The 18,167-nt window shown below is 44.9% G+C and overlaps 1 protein-coding gene across 1 annotated transcript in view; it reads left to right on the forward strand.

Moving 5' to 3' along the window:
* The window catches only part of Manba (mannosidase beta), a 90,078-nt gene that overhangs the window by 20,915 nt on the left and 50,996 nt on the right, over window positions 1-18,167 (forward strand). The window contains exons 2-5 of the mRNA XM_052730996.1: window positions 503-597; window positions 4,731-4,836; window positions 5,582-5,752; window positions 11,639-11,762. Of these exons, the coding sequence (XP_052586956.1) occupies window positions 503-597; window positions 4,731-4,836; window positions 5,582-5,752; window positions 11,639-11,762 (496 nt within the window). The remainder of the gene's footprint in view (window positions 1-502; window positions 598-4,730; window positions 4,837-5,581; window positions 5,753-11,638; window positions 11,763-18,167) is intronic.

The raw sequence follows: 18,167 nt of genomic DNA on the forward strand, positions 1-18,167 counted from the left end.
AGAGAACTGACTCTCCCATGGTGTCCTCTGACCTCCATGTATGTGTGCATGCATGAACACACACACACACACACACACACACACACACACACACACACACACACGTATAAAATTAAATACCACCAATACAAAGAGAGCCAGTATCTATCCTCAGACGTGTTCTCTGGTAATTAACATATTATTTGTATTCCAGAGCTCTTTCATTTCAGATATATGGCTGGATAGTCTCCCGCATTTTTGGTGTTTTACAGTACTGGGTACCACACTCAGGGGCTTGTATACATCAGGCAAGCATTTCACCACTGGGCTCTGCCTTCAGATTCTGAGCTATATCCCCCACTCTTAGTGTTTATGGTCGGACTTACCTAGGCCAAGAGTTCATTAATTTTTAGGTAATCAATAGCTTTTGCTTGTTACCTATTCATTTTTGGCATATTTAGTGATCTAATGTTTAATCATAAATCTAAGATTAATGATCTTAATGTTTACCTTGTACCAACAGGATCCATACTACAGATATAATGACCTTCACTACAGATGGATTTCCTTAGATAACTGGACCTACAGCACAGAATTTAAAATCCCCTTTAATGTCAGGTGTGTATATGTTTGTATATTCTATATCATATATTGTATATATATTATATTATTACCAGAGATTTTCTTTTATGTTTGTCTGCTTAGGTTGTATGTCAGAATTAAATCAGATTATATCTTTGTGTCATTGAAGTGGTTGTACAATTTCTGTTTTGTTTCTATGTGAGGATGGTGCCACTGATCCACAGTGTGTCTGAGGGAATCATTTCTTCAGTGGGTATACTGGAGTCATTTAAACTCTGTCAATTCTTTTTTTTTTTTTTTTTTTTTTTTTTGGTTTTTCGAGACAGGGTTTCTCTGTGTAGCTTTGCGCCTTTTCCTGGAACTCGCTTTGGAGACCAGGCTGGCCTCGAACTCACAGAGATCCGCCTGGCTCTGCCTCCCAAGTGCTGGGATTAAAGGCGTGCGCCACCACTGCCCGGCTGTCAATTCTTTTATATAAATTTCCTCCTTTCTACCTCCCCAGTAACTAGGAGAATATATTGATTGGCAGTCATTTTGTTAATTTTTTTTAATGTGTGTGTGTGTGTGTGTAACATGCACGTGTATGTGCATATGTATGAGGCCAATGGTAGATGCCAGGTGACTTAATCAATTACTTTCCACTTTGCTTTTTAAGACAAGGTCTCTCTCTGAATCTTGAGCTCTCCAGTTTGGCTGGACTGGCCAATGAGCTGCAAGAATCCTCCTGTCTCGGCCTCCCCAGTGCAGTAATCACAGGCAGGTGCTGCTGCACCCATCTTTTATGTGGGTCTGGGGATTGAACTCAGATCCTTATGTTTGCATGGCCAGTGCTTTACTTTACTGACTAAGGTATCTCCATGGCCTCTCTCACCACAACTCTGTGTGTGTGTGTGTGTGTGTGTGTGTGTGTGTGTGTGTGTGTGTGTGGTAGTTGGATCCAGAGCCTTATACATCACATTCTGTCCCTGGCTCTATAGTATTGTTAGTAAGATCAGATATACATCATTTTTTTTCTGTGTAGTGCTAAACAACCATTGATACTAGGACCTTGACCTTATACTACATCATGGGGCCATGAAGAAAAGTACAAATATTATTTTCAGTAATGTTCTGTTATTTTGAGAAAATATTTCTAGGTGAAGCAGAATGTAAGCAAGTATATAAGCCACCATTATTACTAATTTTTAAAAATTATCTTGTATATGGCATTTTGGTCATTACTTGTTATCTCTTTAAAAATCTAAAGCCACAGACTGAGGTAGAGAGCTTGTCTAGTGTGTGTAAGCCCAGAGTTCAATGCCCAGAGCTGAAAAACAAGCCAGAATATTATGATCAATATCATGGAGCTCCTGTGTGTCATGCTTTTATTTTCAGATAACGCTTAAAATATTTCTCACAAGAATCCTGTCTCTCATTGCATAGTTAGTTCCAAGTCACTCTGGGCTCCCTGAGATTTTTGTCTCAAAAAAAAAAAAAAAAAAAAAAAAAGGAAAACAAAGTCCCATCTCCCTGTGAACGTAACGCCTTCCAAAACCAGCAGCTGACATCCCCTATTGAAACAACTTTACACCATCATCTCCGCATTGCCCTTCGTCATGTAACGCTGAGGCACCGCTCCGAAGTTCGTGCCCAGGGATGGGGTTTTGCCTCCTCATTCTTTTCTCCACTGCCTTACGTTCATTCCATTATTTCTAAGTGTGTTAATGCTTCCCTGCCGCTTCTCTTAGCGGAGCCGCTCCTCAGTCTCCTGTTCCCCACTTTGCCCAGAAGCTGCGGAATCCAGTGTCTGGCATTTGCCTTTCAGTCTCTGATCACGTGAGGAAACATTCCATTCTTCTCCAAACGCTTTTCCTCAGGAATCGAAAGTCTGTTTCTTTGCTTCATAAATAAAGCCCCACCTTCTCTGTGTCCCTGTGAAAGTTGCTGGTGGCTGTGGCGCGGCCTGTGCCACCTCTGGCTCTGCGGTGGATCCACCTCGTGTTCAGTCTCTCTCATTCTCAGCTCCTCAGCTCCAGGGTGTGTCCAAATAAAAAGTCTTCCTCTTTAAAGGAAATGATGCTCTTAGGACTTTGTCCAGTGGGCTGGTTCTAGGCATTTCTACTTATCTTTATGAAAAGTTTAATTGAGCTCCGATCTATATAACATGAAATTTACTTAAAGTACAAGTCAATGGTTTTTAGTGTGTTCGCAGAGTTCTGCGGACACCACCACTGTCCCTTTTTCCCCCCTACTTGACACAAGCTGGAGTTATCTAAGAGGGAACCACAATTGAGAAAATCCCTCCATAAGACTGGCCTGTAGGCAAACCTGGGGGAGCACTTTCTTAATTAACAGTTAATGTGGGAGGACTCAGTGCACTGTGGGTAATAACCCCTTGGACATGTGTTCATGAGTTGTATAAAAGAGCAGACGGAACAAGCCACAAGGAGCAAGCCAGTGAGCAGCACTCCTCCATGGCTTCTGCTTCAGTTCCTGCCTCCAAGTTCCTGTCTTGAGTTCCTGCATTGGTTTCCCTCGGTGATGGAGTGTGACCTGAGAACTATAAGCTGAGACCAATCCATTTCCCCTCAAGGAACTTTTGGTTATGGTGTTTCACCACAGCAATAGAAGCCCTAATTAAGATAACCATGCCGGGCAGTGGTGGCACATGCCTTTAATCCCAGCACTCGGGAGGCAGAGGCAGACAGATCTTTGTGAGTTCAAGGTCAGCCTGGTCTACAAAGTGAGTTCCAGGACAGCCAGAGTGGTTACACAGAGAAACCCTGTCTCAAAACAAAACAACAACAACAAAAAACCTCCCTCAAAACAAAACAAAACAAAAACCCAACCACAGTCCATTACCCATTTGCTGTCAGTTCCATTCCCATCCACTGTCCCAGGCTAGACCACCAGTAACTAACTCACTTTCCCTCTCTGTAGACTTATCTGATCTGGTACTTCAGAGACAAGGGCTTCTTTTACTAAACATAATAATTGCTTCAAAGTTCATTAGTGTTGTAGCATTCATAATCACCTAATTCCTTTTTATTGCTGAATAGTATTCCAATGTTTGGATATGTCACATTCTGTTTAACTTCTCTGAGTTCTTATTTTCTTTCCTCCTTTCCTTTCCTTTTTTTTGGTTTTGTTTTGTTTTTTTGAGACAGGGTTTCTCTGTGTAGCCCTGGCTGCCCTAGAACTGACTCTGTAGACCAGGCTAAACTTGAACTCACCTGCCTCTTTCTCCTGAGTGCTAGGATTAAAGGCGTGTGGCACCACCGCCAGGCTGAGTTCTTATTTTCTTCTTGAAGTCTTCCTTACACAATAAGCCTCTGATAGTCCTTGTCTAATAGATCAAAAAGTTTCTGTTTGATTCCTGAGTACTAGGCTTGAATGCCATCCAGACTATGAACTCTTCAAAAACTCTCCCAGGTTGTGCCTGTGAGACTGTGCTGTGGAACAATCCTTTTCTACACTATGAATATGTATTACTTTCATTGGTTAATAAAAAGCTGACAGGCTGGTAACTGGGCAGGAAGTTAGGCAGGAAAGCCAAACTGAGAATGGTGGGAGAGATGCCAGGCAGTTGCTAAGGAAGCAAGAGCTGCTAGAGGACAGGTAAAGCCATGAGCTACATGGCAATACATAGACTCATAGAAATCGGTTAATTTAAATGTAAGAGTTAGTAACAAGCCTGAGCTATTGGTGGAGCATTTATAATTCATGTTCAGCCTCTGAGTTGGTTATTTGGAACTGGGTAGTCGGGACAGGAAATGTCTGTTTACAAGGCTGAGCAGAGTAATGAACACAAAATTCTCACTCATGGATAAAAGGTGGTGGTTAATGTGTTCTCTTGGATCGTGTCAACAAATGCAATGGTTTTGACAGATATTTTTTATGTGACCTAAGAACTCTGAAGTATCTAGGAAAATCAACTCATTTTGAAATTATAATTTGTGCTCTTGATTTTTATTACAATGGTTTGACACATCATGCAGAAAAATGAGTTGGATTGCTCAAAGAAATTACAGATATAGCCATCCCCCACACCTGAAATTTGATGGAAGTTGCCAGTTAAAGGTGTATATTTTCCTGTAAAATATTTAGTTTGTTAGTTCTTAACTGATTACAAAGAGACTTAAATTAATGTTTCATACATCATGCTTTTAAGATCTTTAATTGTTTTTTAGTGAATGGCAGAAAGTAAAGTTGATTTTTGAAGGAGTTGATACAGTTGCAGAAATCCTGTTCAACAATGTCATTATTGGGAAGACAAACAACATGTTCACTGGATATGTAAGTACATGAAGATTACAGATTAAAGGGAGTGAGCGTGCCTTTTGTGTTCCTGGTGTGAACAGGGAAGGCTAGTCACATAATCGGTCCTGGGCCAAGTACAAGGCCTTTGGAACACTGGGTAAATTCCTGTCTTTCTCAGCTGCCCTGTTGGTAGGGTGATAGGGGCAATGCAAATTCCATGGCGGTTCTGCAGGCCTTGAGGAAGTAAATTACAGCTTCCGCTTTACTGTTCACTTCTCTGTGGTGTGGTGGTCCGGCATTTCATGGGAAATGACCACTGAAAGACAATTTTGAAAGACATTCTTTCGGAAATTGTATCCTTCTTATTTTCCTTCTGTTTCAAGGGTGTGCTTTGGGAAACAAAAATAGCTTATGACTCAGAAATGCATACTATGCATCCTAGAGAGTCAGGTTGTCGTAAAATGTCCGGGAATCCCTGGCAGCTCAAGGCCGCGTGCACAAGCCAGAGCAGACATTTCAGGGCTAAAGATACTTTCTGCTCTGCATATTTCTCTGGGATCATAATTCTGTCAGTAAAAATAGGAGAAGCCTAGAAGCCTGTACTTGGACAGGAGATTGGAGTTATAACTGAAGGTAGGCCACTAAATTCTATGGCAGAGAGAAGCTTATGAGGAGAGTCTAGATCTACCTGCGTCTTTCATGTAGTCTGCCTTTAACTACATGTTTATACACAAGACGTTTTCCTCCACATGGGTTTGTGTGTTCTTTCTCTTTACTTCAGAGCTTCGACGTCACCGGTATGGTCAGAGACACGAACTCCCTAAGGCTACGGTTCCAGTCAGCCGTGCAATATGCTGAGCTTCGGAGCAAAGCTCACACTCGCTACTCGGTGCCCCCAGACTGCCCCCCGAAGGAGCAGAACGGTGAATGTCATGTCAACTTTATCCGAAAGGTACTGCTCTTTCAAGTGCATGTGCTCTGCGGCAAGTGTGTGAGTACTTAACTTGATTCTTTTCAGGGGCACCTCAAAGGTTCTCAGTCTCCTGATCCCTCAGTCAGACTTGAAGATTTTCTGAATTTTTGTGGTGAATCTTCATTCTTCTAGGTTTTCTTCCTGAAGCATGTTTCAGAATTTAGGTATACGCACACGCACACACACAAACTGGATAACTGAACTTGATACTGCATTCTAGGTTGGCCTGGAACTTACTATGTTGCTAAAAGAGGCAATACTCCAGCTTCAGCCTCCCACATCTTGGGACTATTGGCATGAACCACCATGGCTGGCTTATAATTGAACTTTTATAAATTATTATATTTTTATTTCGGGCAGGGACTCATCTAGCTCCGGCAGGTTTCAAACTTGCTATGAAGCCAAGAATGACCTCCAACTTCTGATCCTCCCAGCTCTCTCTGCTGAGTGCTAAGTTTACAAGTGTGTACAACCATGTCTGATTCTATGAGGTACTGAGGAGGGAACCCTCTGTGCATGTTAGGCAGAGCCGTAGAGTTAGCTCAGGGCTACATTCTAGAGTTAGGTACATTCTCATCTCTATAAATTATTCATTTATTTATTTATTAATTATTATTGTTTTGTTTTTGTTTTTTCAAGACAGGGTTTCTCTGTGTAGTTTTGCGCCTTTCCTGGAACTAGCTTTGTAGACCAAGCTGGCCTCGAACTCACAGCCTCTGCCTCCCAAGTGCTGGGATTAAAGGCGTGCGCCACCACTGCCTGGCTATAAATTATTTTTAACATTTATGTTTATCAAACTTATTACCAGATGTGAAAACTTATTAGTGATTCTTGTGACTAGCAACCTGCTCAAAAGATACATATTTTCTGAGATGTTCTTGTATTTTACTGCTAGTATCTTACGAAACAGAATGAAAAGGTATAATCCATAGATGATTTTTTTTCTTTGAAATTTAGTCTGTTCTACAGGACTTAAATTTATACAAATGTGTAGTTATTGTATTATAATTGTATATACCATTAAGATTTTGTTGTTTGTTTTGTTTTTTAAGAGAGTGTCTTACTATATAGCCTAGAACTCATTATATAGAACAGGCTGGCTTTGAACTCACAGAGATCCTCCTGCTTCTGCTTCCAGAGTTCTGAGAGCCATTTAGTTTTTAAGAAGGAAAACGTGCTGGGTGGTGGTGGTGCACACCTTTAATCCCAGCACTCGGGAGGCGGAGGCTGGGAAAACGTTACTCTGCTTTGTCAACTGTTTGACCCTCTACTTCCAACTCGTCCACAGAAAGCCTCTCTTGTTTCTACTTCCTCCTCTGTCTGCCATCCTGTCAGCTCCCCTCTTGCCATTGTGTCAGTCATTTTTAATCACCATGGCAACATACTGAGATAAACAAATCTCAGGGAGCATTTCTTTTGGTTCTCGGTTTCAGGGGGGTCAGTCTCTGCCCTCTGGCTCTGCACCTGTGGGGAGGGAGAACACTGAGGTAGAGTAGGAGGGAGTGTGGAGCAAAGCCGCTTACCTCATGGCATCTGGGGCTGGGGGAGACTGAGGGAGTGACTGAGGGACTGCCCTCAAGGGCTCGCCGTCCGTGGTCAGTTCCCTCCAGCGAGCCCCACATCCTAGTTCCCACCACTTTCCAATACAGCCTTTAGTCTTTGAGTCTGGGTCCAGGCGTTTCTTGCACAGCCCGCGGCCCTGGTTGTCTGACTGGCATTCCCACAGCGTCATCCGCCTCTCTTTAATTAGTTATCCATGGAGCAGCTGGCTGGCATGGCTTTTTCAGGCAAAATGACCCCGGCAATCCTTTATTTAGAACAGAAACAGGGACCTCGGAGTTCGTACTTAACGAGGAAGGGGCTGATAAGGCTAGCTATATATTTTTAAGCTGTTTATCGTGTCATCTTTCAACAGCTCCGCACCAGCGGCAGGCTGATGTCTGTCCAGCTCTTAGCTGTCTTCACCCCTCCTCCCCCGGTTGGGACGGCATCGTGCTGACGCGTGCACACGCTTCCTTTGACAGAGTCCTCCCACAGCCCCTTTCTCTAATTCAAGGTGGAGAGAGACACCTGCCCTGCAAGAAAAGTTTTTATTTTGTTTTGTCCTGGGGATGGAACTCGGGGTCTTGTGCAGACTTAGGCAAGTACTCCACTACTGAGCCAAATCCTTAGCTTAAAAGTTTTCTTTTCTTTTTTTTCCAACTTTCTTTCTTTCCTTTTTCTCTTTCTTTTTATTTATTTATTTAAAGGAAACTTGTGTAGATCCTTGACCCTGCCTCCCGGCTTCTAGCTCCCTATTTCCTTTATAAAGTTCACCATGCAGGCATCACTTATTCGGTACCCACTTCCCTTGCTGGTGGGTGAGCGTCACAAGTAGGACCCATTACAGTGTTGTGTGTTAACAATACCCCAGCCTGAGACACAGTGTGTCCCAAATACTTTCTGAGTCAGTGGAAATTCTGTTGGGAGTGGCTGAGTGAATTAAGTGATTTGAAGCTTGCTGGGATGTTGAATATTTTGTTCTCCCCTCCTCCCCGCCCTCCCCTGTCTTAGTTAGGGTTATTTTTTGCTGCGATGAAACACTATGACCAAAAGCAACTTGGGGATAAAAAAGGGTTTATTTCACTCACCGTTCCATGTAACAGTTCATCTTTAAAACTAATGAGAGCAGGAACTGAAGCAGGGTAGGAACCTGGAGGCAGGAGCTGATGCAGAGGCTGTGGAGGGGCGCTGCTTACTGACTTGCTCCTCGTGAGGACCACCAGCCCAGGGATGAGATCACCCACAATGGACTGGGACCTCCCACATAATCACTTTTCTTAATCATAATAATTAAGAAAATGCTCTACAGGCTTGCCTGTACAGCCCAGTCTTCCTGAGGCATTTTCTCAGTTGGGGCTCCCTCCTCTCAGGTGACGCTAGTTTGTGTCAAGTTGACATAAAATTACCCAGCACCCCCCCCCCCCAAGGCCAGCAGAAGGTCTGAACCTATCGATGCCTTTACAAATGTTCCATAAAGATCCTCAAGATGGTTTTCATTCCAAATGTGAAAATCTGATTCTTAAGTGGTAAGTTTAGACAGATGTAGATGCTAGGAAGCAACTCCAGTTGCTCTGCTTCCTTTTTTCTTAATATGTTTATTTTAATTGAAATATAATTACATCATTTCCCCCTCATGTGTTCTCTCCCTCCACCCCCTGCCATGTTCGCCCTTCCTCCCCCTAAAAATCCATGGCCTCCTTTTCCTTGATCTTATCGACGTATGTTTATATAAATGCATAAGTATATAAATACCACCTGCTGACTCTGTTTGATAGTGCTTGTACATGATTTCAGGGCTGACCACTTGGTGGTGTTTGACCAATTAGGGATCTTATTCCTGGGGAAGATGAATTCTCTCTCTCTCTTTCTTTCTCAGCAGTCACTTGTGACCAGTTGTTCTTTGTTAGGGGTGGGGCCCTGTGACAATGTCCCCTTTCACATCTATGGTCTTTTCATTGTTCAGGTCTTGTACAGACAGCCATACTGTCAGTGTCGAGATTTCTAGGGTATAGGGCCCCAGCAGACTTGGAGATCATCTAGACCCTCCACTCTTTGTTCCCTGCTTCCTCAGCAGTTCCTGGGCGTCAGGGGCAGGAGCTGTGCTGTCCGTGTATTTCCTATGACTGGCAACCATATGACCAGCTGTTCTCTGTATTTTAGTACTTGTAGTTTTCTGGAATGGTCTCTGCCTGTCGAAAAGAGAAGCTTCTTTGATGGGCAGTGACAGCCACACTTATTGCTTGTTTTTCTTCTATAGTAGAAACACATTTATCTTTCTCTGACCTAAATCTAGAGTGAAGGAAATAAAACTTCACCCAGAGCAGTTTGGCCAGATCCTCTGTGGACAGATACCTTAATTCCCAAGCTCAGGGTGCTTCTTTTAGGCCTTAGTTCAAAGCCGAGCTCATAGTGTCATAGATTTTATTATTTTGAGAATATTTTTTCTCTTAAGAAGTAAAAGAAAAATTTCTGCTTGTTAGGATTTCTTTCTTTTTTTTTAAAATTTTAGATTAGCACACGAAGTACGGGTTTCATTATGGCCATTCAGACCCGCGTGGCTTTCCACTTTGTTCTTAGTTGATCCCCCTGCCCCACTGCTCACCTCGTGGACCTGCCTGTTCCTGGCAGGTCCCCCTCCACCCCCCACCCCCCGCCACCCGCTGTGCCCCCCTACTCTGTCCCCAGGGAGTCTCTTCCCTTTCCCCTTTCTTCTCCCTTGGATTCCATCATCCTCTCTTTCCTCCACTCCCCTGGGAAGTTATATTTACAGAATTACCTGCTGTTGTTTGAATCTGAACCTTCGTAACTTCATAATTGGAAGTTTTTAGTGTCCTGGCTCTCAGACAGGTAGCCGGCAGATAAGATTAGATCTCTCAGACAGGTAGCCACCCGGGTCAGAGTCTCAAGTCTGAAGTGATTGCCTTGGTATTCCTAAACAAGGACTGTTGAGTTCATACTTAATGAGGTAGGGGCCAAGGCTAGTTTTGTTTTGTTTTGTTTTTCTTAAACGTGTTAGTAATATCTTTAATTTCAATGAGGCTGCTCATTCTTCGCATTGTTATATTGAGTACAGTGGTTAGGCCCAGCAGTGCTTGGGAGCGCTTCAGAGAGAATAAGCATTTGCAGGGGTGGTGGCCACGGCTTGTAGCCCTGCTCTTACAGGCCCATCTGGGAGGAGCACAGGACTAGGGCCCGCCTGGACTCCATAGTGCCACTTGAAAAGCAAAAAGCAAAATAAAATAACATTACTCTGATATAATAGGCTCTTGAAGAATGAATGTAAAGTAATTTATAACTAGATTTTATTTTCTTCTGGATAAACTTACTATGGCACTTAGGTTGATATTTTGGTTATAATAATAATAATGATAAGTACAGCAAATAATAATCATGTATAGCAAACTAAACCAGCATTTCTCAGCCTAAACTACTCTTGTTCTGTCAGTTGGGAACCGAATACAGCTTGGCTGGGCACCGATAGCTCAGAGGCTTTTAATCAGGCCATCACCTTGTGCCTGACTGGGCTGAGGAGAGTTCTGAGCTGACCATGGCTTCAGATCTTGCTCCCAGATCTCTCGTGCAGGCCCCCCACTGTGCTGCTCCAGGACACAGCAGCGGGCTTCCCTCTTGGCCCAGAGAGAGCATGGGAGCGGGTCCAAAACAGAAGGGCCAGTCTTCCGCAGTCTAATTTTGGAAATGACATCACCTCTGCTATATTCCAGTCACAGGAAGTGGTTCTCTTTAATCTAGCCCATGCGCAAGGGAGGTGAGCACAGGGGGGCACAAGAGCCAGAAGAGAGACTTGTGAGCTGTGTGTGCTCACACTCAGGTGCACACACACACACACACACACACATACACACAGACTCACACAGAAACACACACATTAGTTAGGGGATGAACTGTGTTCCCCAAACTTACTAAATGTTGAAGTTGTAACCCCCCCCCTCTACTCAAGTATTTGGAGTCACTCTTATTAAGGTGATTCAGTTAACCGAGGTGTTTAGGGTAAGGGAATCTGGACATCAGGAGATGGGAGGGATGGAAGGCGAGAGAGAGGCACAGAGGTCCTCCCTGTCCAGCCCCGGGGGTTTTTGCTATGGCCTCATTAGTAAACTGATAAATGAGTGTGTATATAATATTTTAGAGACAGAATCTTTGCTTTTTTACTAACCTTTTCATTTAGCATGCGTCATGACATTTTCACCCACGTGTGTCTTATAGTTAGCTCTTACTGGCCACTCCTCTTGAAAAGAGTTTTCTAATGCTTAAGTTTTCAAGTCACCAGAGTGTGCCTCTCTTTTCCTTCCCTTGAACTTGCAGGAGCAGTGTTCCTTCAGCTGGGACTGGGGACCTTCCTTCCCCTCTCAAGGAATCTGGAGAGATGTCAGACTTGAAGCCTATAATATTAGTCATCTGAATTACCTCACATTTTCTACAATATACGGTAAGCCAAGAATTGTGGTCTCTTCTTCTTTTTTTTTTTTTTTTTTAAGTCTTCTTCTTATTATAAAAATTGTGTTTGTAATTTGGGATATCAGTATATTTTTTCAGGGACTTCTTAAAATAATGCAGCATATCCAATTTATAGATCGCTACAATAGTATCTGGTGTGAAATTGAGACAAATGGTTTGTCGTGAGAATTTACAGCATAAACCAGGTCTGTCGGTAGATAGCTGTTAGGAGATTTGTTTTGGGGGGGGGGATGACAGGAAGGGAAGGGAAGAAAGGGAGGGAAGATTGGGTGGTTTGCTTGAGCTCACTCTGTAGCCCAGGCTGCCTCACACTTGAGACATCCCCCTGCCCCGGCCACCCTTCCCCATCACCGACTCCGACCCCATGCTAGGCTTCCAGCGCTCTCCTCAGAGCCACGTTTCCACGGCCAGTTTCCTTGCTTCTACACTTAATCGTTCTTAATTTTGTATTTATGCTGTGTATTTGTTTCTTTCTAAATGTCTTTTATGTGAGTGTCTATATGGTATGTGAGTATGTGTGTGTGCATACAGAGGCCAGAGGGGACCCCCGGTCTATCAATCTCCACTAATTTCCTTGAGATAGGGTCTCTCCATAAAACTCTAGCTATGCGGTAGCCAGCAAGCCCCAGCTGTAGCAGGAATCTTAAAGAGTCTTGTTAATAAAATCAAACCCAGAGCCTGGTATTGGGGTGATTGCTGGAAGATCAGAGAGACAGAACAAGCCACAGCTTCCTCACCTCGCCAATTCCTCAACTGATCCTGTTTCTTCGGACTGGAAGCCTTTGAGTCTTCATCCAGATAGGTCTCAGCTGACTGCTGCTAAAAACCTAAAAGCTTAACCAGCTCTAGTTCCTGGTCCTCACGCCTTATATACCTTTCTGCTTTCTGCCATCACTTCCTGGGATTAAAGCCTCACTTCCTGGGATTAAAGGTGTGAGTCACCATGCCTGGCTGTTTCCAGTGTGGCTTTAAACTCACAGAGATCCAAATGGATCTCTGCCTCCCAAGTGATAGGATTAAAGGTGTGTATGCCACCATTTTCTGGCCTCTATATCTAGTGGCTGTTCTGTTCTCTGACCCCAGATAAGTTTATTAGGGTGCACAATATTTTGGGGAACACAATACCACCACACCCAGCCATCCTCCTGTCTCCACCCTGCCTCCCAACAAGCCCCAGCCATCCTCCTGTCTCCACCCCCACCCCCCCAGCACTGGGGTTACAGGTATGTGTCCGTCACACTCAGCTTTTTATGTCGGTGCTAGGACCTGAACTCAGGTCCTCATGTTCACACAGCGGGTGCTCTTACCCACCATCTCTGCAGCCTGCCTTTGGACTTCCTGAGCTGAGCAGGGCTGTTGGTGACTGTGTTGTGTTAAAGATTGGTCCACCACCTCAGAGGTGCTCCATTCTTGCCCTGCCCACATGTGGGTGCTACCTCCGCCCCTCCTTCACTCTAGACGCGCTGCTGTCTGTGAGGTGGAGGAATGGGCTGTCCTCCCAGCTAGACTGTGGCCTGTGATGGACCCTGTGCTGAAGTGTCCAGCTGCTCTTTACTCCGGCTTCCTTTGGAAAATATAATGCAAAACCATGGCAAGAATGTGTCAGTCCTGCTGAGCGTCTGGTTGGCAGGCAGTCATTGGCATTCTCTGTTCCTTTGGATTCTCTTTCTTCTTCATTTCTGAATTACTTTCCCCTGAAAATGCTATTGTCTTCCTTTAAAATAGCTTCATCCACAGGAGGCCGCCTGAGTCTTGCCAGCTGACTGGTCCCTAAAGTATGCCACATTCTCGCTGGCTTGCCCTTATTTTGGGTGGATTTTGCCTTCGGGGGTTTTGCTTTCGGTTCTGTTTCAGTTCAGGATTTCCTCTAAATAGGCAAGGAGCTCTGTCCATTGGTGAAGCAGGGGGCAGGGCTGTGTTAATCAGCCAGGAGCCTGCCTTTCTGGCCAGTGCAGTCGGCAGCTTCCCTGAAAAATAGCTGCTTGAATCTGTCCTGCCGTTCTCATGTGAGTCTGGGAAAATGTGTGGTGCCTGAGTTTACACATTCCATGGTGTGGGGGCTTCAGAGTGGTGTCGGAATTTACACAGCCCGTGATCCAGAGATTGCAGAGCGGTGTGGTCATGCCTTCTTCAGACGCACAGGACCGCTTTCCCCTCTAGCCTCTCATTTTCTAATAAAGGCTCAGGAGGGCAGAGCGTGGCAGGGAGCCAGTGAGGGACTCAGCAGGGGAAAGTCAATCAAGGCAGCCGCCTCTCAACAGCCTTCTCTGCCAGTGCGATAAAATCCCCTCCTCTTAGCACCAGCCATGATCACCCATTGCAGGCCAGCCCGTGCCTCCTGGCTTCTGTTTGTCCTTACGCCCTGGGTACTGTCTGGCCTCCTCCCTCTCTCACCGGAGCGCAGACTTGGAGGTCAGAAGACAGCGCTGGGTGTCGGCCATCGTCTTCCGTTCTACTTCCGACCGCTGTGGAGTATGTCGGGATATCTAGCCACGAGCTGCTGAGGAGTCTTCTGTCTTCACTTCCAGTCTCACTGGAGGTTACAGATGTGTGCTAGAGTACCCAGCTTTACAAGATTCAGGGAATTCAAACTCAGGTCCTCACACCCGGGTGGCGAGCACTTTGCCCGCTGAATCATCACGGCAGCCCTTCTGATACTCACTCACCACGTAGACCAGGCTGGCCTTGAACTCATTATGTGGACCGCTGGTCATGAACTCAGAGATCCACCTGCCTCTGCCTCCTGAGTGCTGGGATTAAAGGCCCATGCCTCCATGCTTGTCTGTTTTTGTTTTTAAAATTAAAAAAAAGTGCATATGTGTGTATTTGCATGAGTTTATGTGCATCATGTATGTGCAAGTGCCCTTGAAAGTTAGAGGGTGTCCAGTCTCCTAGAACTGGAACTAGAGGAATTATGAGTCACCTGATATGAGTGCTGGGACCCAAACTCAATCCTCTGCAAGAACACTCAGGACACTTAACCACTGAGCCATCTCACCAGCCTGTTTGGCATTCTTAACTGGGACGTTTCTCCAGGTACACTGTTAGAGTTAGAGAAGCATGTTGGCTAGAGTGTGTAGACCTGTCCGGAGTTTCAGGCAGTAATCATTCAGGAAAAGTCTTTCACTTGTTTTTCCAAGATGCTCACAGGACTGTTATCCTGCCCTTCTCAGGTAGCTTGGGCACAAAGATGGTGTTGGAGGAGTGGAGGGACTGTGCATGGCACCATGTCATCACAGTGTAGGGTCCAACATACTCTCCATGGGATTCAGGGGTCTCCCTTCCGAGCTCCTCTTATTTTCAGGACAACATTTACAAAAATGATTCAGTTATTTTTTATTTTACATGTGTGAGTGTTTAGCTTGCATGTATGTATGTGTACAACATGTGTGCCAGGTGCTTGAGTTCAGAAGAAGGTACTGGATGCCCTGGAACTGGAGTTACAGGTGGTTGTTAGTTACCAAGTGGATGCTGGGAAACAAACCCAGGTTCCCTGGAAGTGCAGCTGGTGCTCTTAACTGCTAAGCCATCTATCTCTTAAGCCTTGAGATATACAGACTCAATGTTCTGCTTCGTCCCAAATGCTTTGCTTTTTAACAGGGCCCCCGACCTTAGCACAACTGACATCATGTTAGAAGCACAATTCTGACCTTAAAACCCAGCCTATGGGTCCTAGCACCTACCAGAATGGGAACAAAGACCAAATCCACCAAAGACCTAGTCTATGGTCCAGGGCAGTCCTTAAATGACTAACCTTGCTTTTGGGCTTCTGTAGTTCTGTTTCCTGCTAACTGCGTGTAATAACTCGGATATGGTTTTTGTGTATAAAAGACAAAGGGCTATATGGCTCAGGGCTGCATGATTTGGGCAAATTTCCTGTCAGCCTCTGACTGGCAATAAAGACTTAATTTTCATCTTTAAGAGTGACCGTGTGCTGGTTTCTGGTGGGCTTCCCTCACAACAGTTTCACATTGAACATAGCTGATATTTGGACTTGCACTATGAAAGATGGAAAGTTCTTGTGCTGTTCCTCATTGGTCGTGTACGAATTCATGTCCCCAGTGCCATTCTGTTTGCTAGGCACCTCCCTAGCCGTGCAGTGGGAAGCTGTGAGAGCAAGTCAGGAAACCCAGGGCCTCTCCCTGTCTGCTGGCTTTGGCGGCTATCAGGGAGGGCTACCGGTAGGGTCTCAGAAACTGCCTGAGTGGCTAGGAGACATCCAAGGTCCTTCTGCCTCTAATGTCCCATGGTTCTTTCCTTTTGTTCTCAAATCAGACGTCTCATTTCCACCTTGTAAGAGTTGTGGAAAAACTCAGTTTCTCTTGAAGCCAGATACCATATGGTGGATGGAGACATCGATGCCTGAGACTTTATTAGTGTAGGCACAAGCTAAAGCAAGGCTTAGGGTATGGCATTTTTTTAAGTATTTATTGTATGTGTCTGTATGTGGGTATGTGCCCGGAATGCAAGTACCCACGAAGGCCAGGAGAGGGCGTAGGATCTCCTGGAGCTGGAGTTACAGTTAGTTGTGAACTGTCTGACATGTATGCTGGGAATATCATTCTGGTCCTCTAGAAGAGCAGCAAGCAATCTTAACCTCTGAGCCATCTCTTCAGCCCCATAAGATACAGTTTGAAAGCACGTCTTCCAGGAACATATTGCAAGACTTAATGAGCTCAACCAACTTGACTTCTCTCTCCTTTATGTTTTGTACGTCTTTTCAGACAGGGTGTCGTGTAGCTCAGAAGGCTCTTTTACCCACTGTGTAGCAGAAGGTGACCTCGAACTCCAGGAATTCCTGCCTCTACTTCCCAAGTGCTGGGATTACATGTGTGCACCACCATGCCCAGTTCTCCATTTCTCTTTTACACTGTTTTTTTTTTTCTTCTAGACAGCTGAGTAAAGAGGCTTCTTTCCTTTTGAAAACATTACATTTTATTTATTCATTTCATGTATGTGTGTGCACACTCGTGTGCTTGTGTGCATGCGTGAGTCAATCGATTCTCTCCTTCTACCATGTGGGGCCTGGGGCTGGAACTCAGATCCTCAGGTTGTGTGGCAGTGGCCTTGACCTGCTGAGCCAACCCTCCTCTCCCCCTTTTCTTTTGTCAGCCACATCCAGATAAAGAAGTGGAGTCTGTTATAATAGAAAAGCTGGAATTCTTTGGAGAATTGTTGTTTGTTTGTTTGTTTGTTTGTTTGAGACAGGGTTTCTCTGTGTAGCCCTGGCTGTCTTTGAACTCACTCTGTAGACCAGACTGGCCTCAAACTTACAGAGATCCAACTGCCTCTGCCTCCTAAATGCTGGGATTAAAGGTGTGGGCTGGTCACTGCCTTTAATCCCAGCACTCAAGAAGCAAATCGCAGAGGGTGAAGAAATTCACCAATGGAGAAGTCTTTACTGTCTTAGGCTGGAGATGAAACCCAAGACTTCACATGCACTAGGCAAGCACTCTCCTACTTAGTCATACCCTCAGGCTTTCTTTAGAGATTTTCAGTCAAATGTGTTGCACACGTGCTAGAGAAGCCTTAATGAATGGGGGTATGTCTGCTTGGCATTACTATGGATTCCTGTCCAGGCCAGACAAACCTCATCCACCTTTCCCTTCTGTTCCCTCCCCTCCCCTTGTCTCCCCTCCCCTCCCTTCCCCTCCCATTTCTTTCCTTTTGCTCTTTTCCTTCCTTCCTTTCAAGAACCTGCATGAGTGCATGAGCTGGCCCTGGGAAACCCCTGAAATGAGTCATTGTTTAGAACCACAGTCTTTGCTGTCCTCTGGATTGTCTTCTGGGTCGAGATCACAGGACCAAAAGAAGTTGCAATTTCTTCTGCCTGGACACAGGGTGTGAGGATGGAGGCTGCAGGCCAAGGAGAGCCTCACAGACAGGGTAGGCCAGCCTTGCCTACCCACGGGTTCCCTTAAGAGTTCAGTTCTTGTCTGGGCCTAGAGTGTGGGAGTGAGGGAGAGGACATCAGACTTAGCTGGGCTGAGAAGGACAGGATTCTGGGGTACCTGCAGCCCTTTTCTTCTGTTCTTGCCTCCCAGTAATACTTTCAAAAGTATCTTGCATACAAGAGAGCTGAGGATCGAAGGTTTATTTAGGAACTGGTAACTTTTAGATTCTGGAAGAGATGAGCCTCCTATGTCTAGGTCCCACTGCATATGATGACTAGAAAGGATTATACGCTATTCTGATAATATCATAAAATTACTGCTTGTTTAAGGTTTTGTGAACTCCAGTTGCTTAATTTTCCCTGTGCTACTCTAAGTCTGTATAAAATGCACAGTTCTGGTTGTATAGAACAAAGGATTCCACTCTGCAGATTAAAAGAACGTTTCCTCTTAGCTTTCTTCTGTGGCAGCGTAGTGGAGCACTC

Source organism: Peromyscus californicus, unplaced genomic scaffold (assembly GCF_007827085.1).
Source record: "Peromyscus californicus insignis strain IS unplaced genomic scaffold, ASM782708v3 Scaffold_9__1_contigs__length_137607984, whole genome shotgun sequence".
Taxonomy (NCBI): Eukaryota; Metazoa; Chordata; class Mammalia; order Rodentia; family Cricetidae; genus Peromyscus; species Peromyscus californicus.